This window comes from Lepidochelys olivacea, assembly GCF_965140295.1.
Source record: "Lepidochelys olivacea isolate rLepOli2 genome assembly, chromosome: 8".
NCBI classification, from domain to species: Eukaryota; Metazoa; Chordata; order Testudines; family Cheloniidae; genus Lepidochelys; species Lepidochelys olivacea.
In genome coordinates, this window is record NC_140418.1 from 38,056,819 (window position 1) to 38,069,101 (window position 12,283).

The 12,283-nt window shown below is 44.0% G+C and overlaps 1 protein-coding gene across 13 annotated transcripts in view; it reads left to right on the forward strand.

Moving 5' to 3' along the window:
- The window catches only part of LOC311524671 (protocadherin alpha-C2-like), a gene marked incomplete at its 5' end in the record, with an annotated part of 339,113 nt that overhangs the window by 163,757 nt on the left and 163,073 nt on the right, over window positions 1-12,283 (forward strand). Inside the window, one exon of one of the 13 annotated variants that reach the window (XM_084636017.1) lies at window positions 3,494-3,565. The exons of 11 other annotated variants lie outside the window; for them this stretch is intronic. In XM_084636017.1, the coding sequence (XP_084492143.1) occupies window positions 3,494-3,565 (72 nt within the window). Of the gene's footprint in view, window positions 1-3,493; window positions 3,566-9,641; window positions 12,266-12,283 lie in introns of those variants that run through there. One more of the 13 variants, XM_084636018.1, reaches the window with a different exon arrangement.

A 12,283-nucleotide genomic window follows, 5' to 3' on the forward strand; every position in this document is an offset into this window, starting at 1 on the left:
AAGTCAAGTCTCTGGAGTACATCCACAGCTTGGATGGGTCATTCAGTCCTTTGTTCAGAGCTTCAGTTTGTAGCAAGGTTCCTCCAGAGGTAAGAAGCAAGATTAAAGACAAAATGGAAGTGTTTCCAGGGCCTTTTATATCCTCTGCCCTGCAGAGGGAAACCCATTGTTCTTAGTGTGGAAAATTACAGCAACAAGATGGAGTTTGAGTCACATAGGCAAGTCCCATGTCCATGCATTTCACCTAGTCATAGCAGGAAATTTCATTAAGTGTAGATAGGCATCTCCCATGGTCCATTGTCAGTTAAATGTTCTTTCAAATCCACTCAATTTGAATAGTCCCTCCATGATGTGCTGGCTAATTTGAACTTCAGGTACAGAGCCAATATTTATAACTTCAAATACAAAAATGATACTTGGTTACAGAAAGCATAATCGTAACCAGAAAATCAAAACCTTTTCATAGACATCTTACTCAACAAACTCTGTACAATATTTGCTGCAAATATATAACAGTGGTTGCAACAATAATCTATATGGTCATATTTTATTTAGATAATGTCAGAGAAGGATAATGGGTTTGTCAGTTTTGTAGTTTGAGACAGTGACATGAAATCCAAGAAAACATATTTGACTGACTGCTGGATATGCAAAACTGAATATGGAGGAGAGTGGTGATAGAGGAGTAGATTTCTGAATCATCCAGGGAATGCAATCGCTTCACAGGGAAGATTTAGGGCTTGATTCACCGTTATTTTACTCCTATTTTATACTAAAGTAATTAATTTACTTCAGTGCTGGAGTAACACAGTGGTGAATCCAGCCCTTAACATTTTAAAAGTTGTTAAACACTTGCAGTACTTCTGATTGTAATTTGAGGAAGGTAAAGGAGAACAGGTCCTCCGCCGCAAAGTTGCCACCTTCTTGCCTCTTAAAAATAAAGAACTAGTTTGTTTTGAAGCATGAAAAGTTTTACAATGAATTGCCCTTCTTCCAGAAATATTTTAATTCACTTATTTTATTTATAGGTATGAGGAAGTATTTGTGAAGATACTCTGCATGTCTCTCTACAGTATTAGAGAGATAAGGTGGATGAAGTAATATCTTTTATTGGACCAACTTCTGTTGGTGAAAGAGATGAGCTTTACATCTTACACAGAGCTCTTCTTCGGGTCCTGAAAGCTCAAAAGCTTGTGTCTCTCCCCAAGAGAAATTGGTTCTTGTCTCTCTAGTATCCTGGGACCAAGGTGGATACAACAACATCTGCAGAATATTGTAATTAGCTGTAGACATATAAATAGATTACTCCATTCTTGTTGGAATCAGTGTTCAACTTCATGATGAGCAGTGCAGCCTGGAGTATACATTTTCATGCATAACTCCATAAGATACGGTTATTTGCAGTATTTTCCTGAGGTACACTCTCTTTCAGGAAGTTACTAACAATTTTTAGATTAGTAAACTCAAAACAGCTAAAAGGGAAAAGAAACCAAAGTGATAAAATAGGGTGGCAATGAGGTGTGTAAAAGAAGACATTAAAAAATATAAAGAGAATGAGATGGAGGATTATCAGTAGAGTTAGACAGAGAAATAATAAAATTGAAGAACAAAAACGTTTTCAAATCAATTTTGGCCACTTTAAATTGGAAACGGAGAATTTAGGGAAGTGGTGCCTAAACTGTGGGGTGCACCCCCCTAGGGTGGCATGGAGGAATTCTGGGGGGAGGGTGGGAAGGGCCTGAGCCAGCCCCCACAGGAGGTGGGGAGAGAGCACCACGCAGCCCCACTTTGCCCTCAGTTCTGCTCTGGCCCCACCCACTCCTGTGGCCCTGGCCTCAGCCCCGGGCTTGGTGGCAGCTCCAATCCTCTCCTGGCCCTGGCTTTGGCCGCAGCCCAGCCTTGGCCCATGGCCCCAACCATGGTTCCACCCCCAGCCCTACTCCTGGCCCCAGATCTGCCCCCAGTCATGGCCTCAGCCCCTGGGTCTCAACCTGGCTGTGGCTCCAGGCCAAGCGTGGCCCCCGGGCCTAACCATGGTCCCCACTCCCAGCTACAGTGGTCCCAGCCCTGACCATGGCCCTGCTTCCAGCCCAGCTCCCGACCACAGTTGAGGGTTGGGAGGGTGGACAGGGGCAAGTGGGGGCATGCTGTCAAAATTTTGGGGACCACTGACTTTGAGAAAGGAAAAAAGAAACAGAAGGGTTGTTAAACATTACCTTATGTAGGGCTGGAAGGAATTTTATCCCAAATCAGGTTGGCAGTGACCTTGATTTTTTTGCACTTTGCTCTACGAGTGTGGTTGTGGGTCACTTGCCAGGATTATCTGGGTATATCTCATTTAATTATTTCCCTGCTGTTGCAGGGGCCTTGAGCACTGGTGCACCTTGGTCCATTCTGTTCTTTGCCTGTTGCTCATAATAGTCTAGTCTCCTGTGGGTCTCATTTACTTTGGTCTTATTTCCCTTGTTGAGTTTAGTATGCCAGAGGTGATGGTGGTCTGTGAGATACAGGAGGTCAGACTAGATGAACTTCTAGTGGTATTCTATGTCTCTAAGTAAGCATTTCATATCCATCTTCAGATCAGTGAGAAAGCAGGGATAAGTTTTCCAAAAGGGAGATAGCACATGTGATATAAACAGCTATTAAAAGGTTGCTAAACTAAGGGCAGGGCTACACTACAGCAGTACTACTGTATAACTTCATGGCTCAGGGGTGTGAAAAATCCACACTCCCGTGCCTCCTAGTTATGCCGACATAAGCGCAAGTGTAAACAGTGCTATGTGGGCAGAGAGCTTCTCCCATCCACGTAGCTACGGCCTCTGATGGAGGTGGATTAACTGTCAGCTGGAGAGCTCTCTCACCTCTCCTAGACTAGAGTGTCTTCATTAAAACTGGTACAGCACTGCAGCTACAGCAGTGTAGCTACATTGTTGAAGCTGTACCGGATGCAGAGTTTTAAGTGTAGACCCGTTCCGGGTCAAAGTTGCACATATCCCTTAGTGTTGAGGAAAGCAAGCAAGTAAATTAGTGATTTTTTTCAAAACCTAATGTATTTTCAATAATGTATTTAAAAGGTGTTTAAAGACTGGAGTGTAGCAAACACAGCTACTTTACAGTATTTTATTAAATGCTTAGGACATTTGAATTAGGTCCAATGGTCAGGGCTGAGGACCCCAAACCCCTAGGTTCCCTTTTGAACTCTATCACCAGTTCATTACAGGTGATTACTCCCCTGTGCGTCTCAGCTATAGGTATGTTTAGGTTACTAATACACATCTTCACAAGGATCTTCTAAGGATTAATTAATTTGTCTTTGCACATCATTGTGGGCTGATTGTAAGTCAAGTGAAATCAGTGGGAGTCTTTCCATTTATTCCAATGGGCTTTGGGTCAGGCCTTTTGAAATTATTGGGTGAAAGATGTTATAAGAAGTGCAAAGTATTAGTAAGAGGAAAGACAAACCAGGAACTAATTGAGCAATAATTTTTTTCAGACATTGTGGGGAAATTCTTCAACACTTGGAAGCGGTCAAGTTTGGATACTGACTCAGGGTCTGTGTGTTCTGGTAAGGATTAGGTAGGAACTCATCCCATTTATGGGAAACTAGAAGTCAAGTTAAGTAGTGTGCTCTGAATAAGTAAGTAATACATAAATTAAATTAAATAAAAATACAGCATACTGATTAGGAACCTGATTTGTGGGTTATTCTAGAAAAAGGTAAAAAATAAAATCTATTATTCCCAGGTACAGAGGCATCGAAAGGGCTAACAATATATATATATATATATATTGTAATATCAGCACAACATATTGAAGAAAATATACAAGATACACAATTTCACATCCAAACTCACTTAGTGTTTGTGTGTGTAATTAAGGTATTTGTTACAGTTATTTTGTATGAAACATTTGCTATACAGTGGTCATTATAGGATAAAAAAGAATATCATTGCCTTAGAGGTGGTGTGGAAGAGAGTGAGGAAGCTGATGTCAAATCTGAGATTGTTTATAATTATTAAGGCAATATTAAGGATATGGTCTAATTACAAAAGTATAGATATCATTGCATAACAGATTTTCAAATGTATTAAAGGGGTGGATAAAATCAAGAGAAGGTATTGTTTTACACGGGTGACATCAAGAGACAGCTAGATATATTTATTTTTAATATTTTACATAGGGAATTTTAGTGTAAATTAAGTATCATATAGACAGCTCAAAGGACTTAAATCTTTTTACCACAGATCAGGTAGACTATGGAAGCAAAACTGTAAGACTCCGCACACTATCCAGCCGTGTTCTTTAAATATAATTTTCCTCCCAGTTTACAGTTAAAGAGGGGAGATCGGTCCTTCTCCTTTCAGACCTTGGCTTTTCTGCTGATACTGACAAATCGTGCTAGTGGTGGGGAATTTGTTTATTTGAACACCTGTCAACTGCGGACTGGGTTGGGAGGAGGAATGATTTCACACAAGCCTCTGAATAATCAGATGGTAACAACTTTTGTTTTTAGTTAGGTGGTTGAAAGGCACATCGTCTTCAGAAATGTGGGGGTGGGAAATCAGAAGGGGGAGAGATTAAAATACAGTTTCAACAGGCAGGTATTTTAGGTCAGGCAGGCTTTACTAGTTGCCAGAGATTTTTTACTTTCTTCTTTGTTGATAGCGCTTCATTGTATTCCAGTGAATGTGGATTCATTGCGACACGTGGGCTCACGTTGAAAGCCGTCTCTGGCTGTCACTGTTTATTTATTTTTGTAAAGTCTGCTCTGTTTGGTTGGAATGTTTTTTCTACTTGTGCTGTGGAATTAGCTGCTGTATAAAATAAATGGCTGGAAAGGGCATGGGTAAGACTGCATAGAAAGAGTGCATAGAAAGCGTTAAAATTTGACCTTACAGCATATTTGTCGACTCTTGCTTTTGATTGATTATTGTAATTAAAATCCTGGTGTGAAGATAGCTAGAAATGCAAGAGAGAGGTAGATTGCCTAAAGTCAGACGATATAAATAGCTGTGAAAAGTGGATGTCCTCTGTACTGTTTAATAGATATAATTGGATGAAGGTCTTCTGAAGTGAATATGCTATAAATTATGTTCCAAGATCCTCTTGCAAAGTAACACGAATAACGTAATATTGATTGTTTATTACAAGACAAATATTTAAAATAAAAATTGAACCTTGATTATATTTTTCCATTTGACATTTCTGCATAACTAGCTCATTAGGTCACATTTTAATCATATTCCTTTTCTCTGATCAAGCAAAAAGGGTGATAAATACTAATCGTATCGCTGCAATTTCCTTCATTTCGCTTTCATTCAGGAAATCTCAGGCCCACGTCTTTTTCTTTTAATGTGATTTTAGCCTGACTGGGTACCTGGGAAAGTACCGCTTCTAAATTATAGCATGCATTTCTCCCTTTAGAAGCAACATCAAAGAATGTAAGTTGTCTTTTCCATTTTTAAAGGCTGTGAGGTTTCACAGATGCACCCGGCTGAACCGAATTAAAGAAATGGTACACCACTCTGATCCAATAGGGGGCGCCTCTTCGGCCTCTGTGTCTTTGAGGGGACATGTCTCCTACTGGCAGAGTTTCTGTGTGTCTCTGTCCGCTGATACGATGCGATAGTTCTCAGGGATCTGTCCGGCTGCTCTGCAGCTGCAGCGCTCAGGGACAGTCACATAAGGGTGTTGCCTCCTGTATCTTTATTGGCCTTTTCAGCGAGCCCTTTACGCACCCCAGTGCGGCAGTTCTGCCTGATTTCCCCTTGTTGCGGGTTTGCCGAGATATTGAGGGGCCGGCTTTCATGTGTTCCTGAAGCATTCGAGCTGCGATCCGTTTCGGGCAATTTTTCTAAGGATTTAGGGATTGCAGATTCTGGGACCTCCACCTCTCCAGCATGAGCCGGAGCTGTTCACATCTGATTTCAGACGCGGGACCATAGACCAAGAAGCCACATGTGACTCCAAACTAAACTGCTTTTTGCACTCGAAAGCGGTGATGGAAAATCTCCTACACGTTCTGTCCATTCAAATCGAAGTGACCCAGATAAACAAGTCCCGATTTCCCACGCAGACAATTCAAGTCTATTACCTAGGTTGCTTGCGACTCCAGGGCCGCGTGTCACTCGAGAGTGAACAGAGGATCCTGGCAGCAATTTTCTGACAACCTAACGTCTCCATTAAAACGAGTTCTTCGTATTAGATCTGCAGCCCCGAAGCGGTGTCAAGTGCTTTCTCTTTTTAGGATTGGTAAAGCCTCTGGACCATAGAAAGCAGCTAATATACCAGCTAAACACCTTTGCAAAAGATGGAGGCTCCCAGATAATCTGGACTGTTACTGTTTTGGGTGCTGGTGACAACACCTAGGTGTTCAGCCAGTGTGTGGATCGGGTTACTGTCGGGGCAGCGTTTCTGAAGGCATTTCACTATCCTCGGCCACAGCAGTTGCCTTATGTCGGACCCTTGGGGGGAATGGTGTAGTGCGTCGGCAGGCAGGAGCACAGGATTCAGTCACCCAGGTCTGAATCCAACCAGTGCGCAGATTAGGAGGAGACGCACGGAAGCTTCTGACCGCCTGCATCTTTATACGATGTTCACATCAGCTCTAACGGGGTGCATGTCAGCGAGGTCCGGGCATTGCAGTGTCAGTAAGAGATAACTGAGGGGAACTGCAGCTCTCCGCAAATCGTCCTCGCCTGTCTTTTCAGCCCAGTGCCTACAACGGAGCGCCCGGGAGAAAGGTGCCTTTAATTACTGTGATGGACAAAGATTCGGGAGTCAAGGAGAGAGTTTGCTGGCGGATTCCAGGCGTCTTTGGGAACAGAAAGGCCTGTGAAGAACTGTCACTGTAGGTACGGATGTGGTTCTGGGCCGTGAGACAGTGTCCGAGTATTAGCATCACTGTTCAGGGACTGGATGGGCGTCCCGCCAGTGCTAACAAAATCCACCCTGGGAGTTGTCTGTCTCTCTTGGACAATAGAGGCGCGGGTCTCTGCCTCTCCTGAAGTGTCCTTTCTCTCCCAGAGTCGCTATTCCAGGCTGAGTATCTTCAGGTTTCCCAAGTCCAAGTTAAAGCCCACAGCCACGGCAATACTCCCTTCCTAGGAACCGGACACCTGATAGCTCTGGCCCTGGTGCGCACAGACAGGTTACCTGGTGTTCCTAACTATGGCACTCAATGGACTCTCAGCCAGATGTTTGAGAGAGTTATGATTTGTTACAGCCAACTGAGCCCAGTTCTGCGCCTCTTTCCTCTGACTTCAGAGCACCCAGGACGGCCACCGGTAATGGCGAAACAGCTCTCTCAGTCACTCTCACTATTGTCTTGTTCTTCCCTGACTCAAGTCCTTCTGGATTTTAGTGAGGTGGCAGGAAATCAAGTAAGTGCTGCAGTCAGTCTCAGCTTCTGTTTACTCAGCAACATGGTTTCCATTTCCGGGTTGGTTTTGTGTTTTTCAGTCCTACCTGCACCAAAGCGCCGCTCTCAGAAGGAAAGCCTTGTACAGAAGTGTCTTACTTAGGACTCTGGTGTCTGTAAAGACTTCATCGGTCCCCTTTCAAAATATTATTTACCACCCGAATTCCCGGAGGGAAGAAGAAGTGACGTTTTCTCGGATGTCGGTGGCTTTATGGCCTATTTGGAATCCATTCTCCGTACGTTGTATTTCTAACCTCGCAGAACTTTAATGCAACGTTAATGGTAAATAGCACTTTCAAGTTTATATCTAGAAAAGAACCCAGTGAATGAAACTGAGGCAAGAGATTACATTAAGTAGTGAACATCAGAGTTACACTTTGGCTAAAATATTATTTTATCGTCAGCTTTTCTGTTGTGAAGACAGTTTCACTCTTAACGAAGAGAAATACTTTTGGTAACGATCAGTTGAACATTTAATATTGCTCTTTATTTGGACTAGTTCGATTACATTGCTGCTGTTTTCAGTTAACAGAGATGATTAGTTTTAGGTTTCCAGTGTAAGCAGCAGATTGTGAGCCCTTTCGTTACTCATGCTGGTGAGGAGTTACTCACTCGAGTAGTCCCATTAACTTTAGCAGAGCTACTGGTGTGAGGAAGAGTTCACCAATGTGAGCAAGGAGTTCATAGGCTGAGTCGTATGGATTGATGTCAAAGTAGTCATAGCCATGGGAGCTCTTCAAGTCATCCCTGCTAAATACCTCAAGACTGAGTCATTGGATCCAAAAGCAGCAGGTTTTCCATAACGTCAACTCTCAAAACAAAAACAAAATGTAAAAATGTCACTGATGACATCGTTGATGTCGAAGTCCTGGGGAGCGAGGGTTTTTCCTTTAGCCCGGGGAGTTAAACTGGCAGCCCAGTCTCATAAAGTATTGCAGAATTTCTGCTGTCCCCTCGCAGGCAAATAATCTGAGACAGCGATCCTAGTCTTGCTAAGGGTGATCTCCCTCACACCCCTCCTTGTATCCAGACCCCACTCTGTGTTCTTAGAACCCGATGTCTTTCTGGCTCTACCACTGGACCAACATCCTAAGGAAAGCATGTGGGTGGGTAACTTCTTCATATGCTTTCGGAGTAATAAATACTTTGTGCCACCCGCGACTCGGTTTTAATCACTCTCTCCCTTTATTTACAGAACAAAGAGCAAAATCCTTGAAATCTGTAACACTTCTAATAAACATACAAGCAAGTATTGACGGGGCATCTACTCTCCGGTTAAGTGAAGCAGATCCTAGTACGAACAGCAAGAGGTGTTTCAGAGTAGCAGTCCTGTTAGTCTATATTTGTAAAAAGAAAAGGAGTACTTGTGGCACCTTAGAGACTAACAAATTTATCTGAGCATAAGCTTTAGTGAGCTACAGCTCACTTCATTGGAAGTGTGAGCAGAGGTGTGCAGCTAGAAATTCAGGGCCTGATCCTGCGTCTGTTGAAGTCAGTGGGAGTTTTGCCATTGATTTCAGTTGTCATAGGATCAGAATCTTAGTGCGGTGATCATTCTCCTTTCGCGGGAATAATCCAAGTTCATTTACATTAGTAAGTGAGCTCAGAAGCAAGCAAAAAGCAGGGGGAAGGGGGGCTCATAATAAAACCACTCCACTAAATTAGATAGAAACAAAGATAACTTTTACGTTCTTCAAATGGCATCTTAAGAACCAGAAGAATTTTATGCTAAGTCAGGAGTTTGCTAGAGCAGTGGTGAGCTCTGTTAAATGAGAGCTGTTACTTTCCTCTCACACGTCACTTCTACACCCAGATGTACTGACAGCATGGCTTGGGCGTTTTCCCTTGCTAATGCTGGCTGTTATGTTGCAGATGTGTACGGAATCGGCAGGATCTCAGGCAGGGAGAATTTTCCGCATCTTTTCCGAGTTTGTCATTCATGGAAATATATCCAGGTTTCAAAAACAGATCCAAAAGGTTCTCTGAGGGCATTTAGAAGGGTACGATCTATTTATTCTGTAACATTTTAACACTTTTCTTTAATCCAGTGCTGTGGCGAAGGCTGTTCTTCACTAGCTGGCATGACGTCTGTTAGACCTCTAAGTGGCGCTGTCCACCAGTAAGGTACCCAACGGTAATAGAAGATCTTTTCCATCCACATGATCACATATAGCAAAGCCAGCTGCAATATAAAAGAGCTGGCGGTGGCTGGCTCAGCAGCAGATAACCCGGTGATTTCAGGGAGCATAAGGAAGAGCATATGCTCTTTCCCCACGTTTTATAAAACTGTTTTGTGGGTTTTTTTAAAATTATTTTACCATTTTGCTTTGGTATGGTAACTTCAGCTCTTTGCTGAGATATTGGATTATGTTACTGTTGAAACGGTCTGCAGGGAGCTGAGCCACGGAAGGAAGAATGCGGGTCCATTTAATGGTGTTCTTCCTTATTTCCTACACCGTGAATGGGCAAATAGAGTATTCCATCTCCGAAGAAACTGAACGTGGTGTGTCTGTTGGGAATATAGCAAAGGATTTAGGAATAGATGCAACTACACTTTCACTCCGGAAATTTCGCATGATCACCAGTTCAAGTAAGCAATATTTTAATTTGGATGTAAACACGGGGGCTTTGTCAGTTAATGAGCCCATAGACAGAGAGCAGGTTTGTGAATTAAAAACTACTTGTTTTCTGAATTACGAACTTGTGCTAGAAAGCCCTCTAGAGCTTTATAAAATGGAATTTAAAATACTAGACATAAATGACAACTCCCCCACGTTCCCTTTAAATGAATATCACTTAAATGTAGCAGAGTTTTTATCTCCTGGGGCTCGGTTTACACTCCCCAATGCCCAAGACTTTGATGAAGGCACCAACAGTGTCCAGACCTATTATCTGAGCCCTCTCGAACACTTCCGTCTGGAAATGCAAACACGCGGGGATGGGAGTAAGTACCCCGAACTGGTGCTGGAGAAGCCCTTAGACAGGGAGCAGCAATCCACCCACAGACTTGTAATTACAGCCAAAGATGGTGGGAATCCCGAGAGGTCCGGTGACGCCCAAGTCATTGTGACTGTTCTTGATACCAATGACAACGCTCCAGCATTTGAACATTCGCTCTACAGGGCAAGTATCTTGGAAAACTCCCCCAACGGCACGTTGGTAACCAAAGTACATGCCACTGACTTAGACGAAGGTCAAAATGGAGAGATCAGATACTCCTTTAGCAATAGCACTTCTGCTGATTTACAGAGACTGTTTCTAATCCACCCTCAGACCGGGGAGGTAAAAGTGAATGGCATTCTAGATGTTCAGAGATCTGTTCTAGAGATGTTCATTGAGGCGACGGATAATGGTGCGTTTGGAATGTCCAGTACAGCTAAATTGTTGGTGGAGGTCATTGATGTAAATAATAATGCCCCAGAGGTTACAATCACCTCTCTTTCCAGTCCCATCCCCGAAGACGCCGCGCCCGGCACTGTGATAGCTCTTTTGAGTGTTCTGGATAAAGACCCTGGCGAGAACGGGAAGGTAACTTGCCAGATCCCCGCTAACATTCCCTTCCAACTAAAACCCTCTTTCGACAATTACTATAGTTTGCTTACTGTTGGGCTTCTGGACCGAGAATTGGTCAATGAATATAACATCACCATCACCGCCACAGACCTTGGTTCCCCGCCAATCGTCACTCAAAAGACTGTATTGGTGCAAATCTCCGACGTGAACGATAACCCTCCCAAGTTCGCCAGACAGTCCTGTGACATCTCTGTGACGGAGAACAATCATCCTGGAGCATCTTTGTTACAGGTGTCAGCATCTGACCTCGACATTAGCGGGAATGGTCAGGTCTCTTATGCGCTCAGGGACATCGACATTGCAGGTAGCTCCTTGTCCAGTTTTTTATCCCTTAACTCAGAGAATGGAAACATCTATGCAAAAAGCACCTTTGACTATGAACAACTCAGAAGTTTTCATTTTCAAGTGGTAGCCAAGGACAACGGGTCCCCGGCCCTGAGTGCGGCCTTAACTGTGAATATATTCATAGCGGATCAGAACGACAACGCCCCGGTCATCCTATACCCTGGGGCCAGGAACGGCTCGGTCGCGGTGGAAATAGTCCCTAGGTTAGCCGATGCCGGTTACCTCGTGACTAAAGTGGTGGCGGATGATGCGGACAGCGGGCAGAACGCGTGGCTTTCCTACCATCTGCAGCAATCTTCCGACTCCAGCCTATTCAGGGTTTTGCCCAATACAGGAGAACTCAGGACTACTCGCTCCATGAGGTCCACAGATTCCATCAAACACAAAGTGATCATTCTAGTGAAGGACAATGGGGAGCCGTCCCTCTCCTCCACGGTAGCCCTGGGCATCCTGCTGGCTGACTCCCTTCCTCAGGCCCTCCCAGACTTCGATGACGGGATGGAGGGACAAGAGCAGCTCACTAGCCTGAACCTTTACTTGATCATCTCGCTCGCTTCCATTTCCTTTGTGTTCCTTGGGTTTGTACTCTTCCTTCTTCTCACAAGGTTTTTCCATTGCAGAACGAACCTCTCCCGCAGCGGCTGCTGTTCAGGGTGCTGCCCAGTGGATGAGCACGACAAGTATCGCTTCAACGTGCGCATGCTCCCAAGATCTCATTTCACGCCCGGCATGGTGGAGGTCTCAGGAGTGGGAAAACTGACCCACACCTATTTGTACAGGGCTTCTGTGGGTGTTGGGCCTAGCAACAAGAATTTACTAGTGAATGGAGACGCTGGAAGTCTTTCCAATGGCGCAGGATTACAAGTGCCCACGGCCTGTGTTCAAGTCCGGAAGGTGAAGAGCGATCACTTTAATGCTATTCTAGTGGTAAGTAGTTTTTGTTTA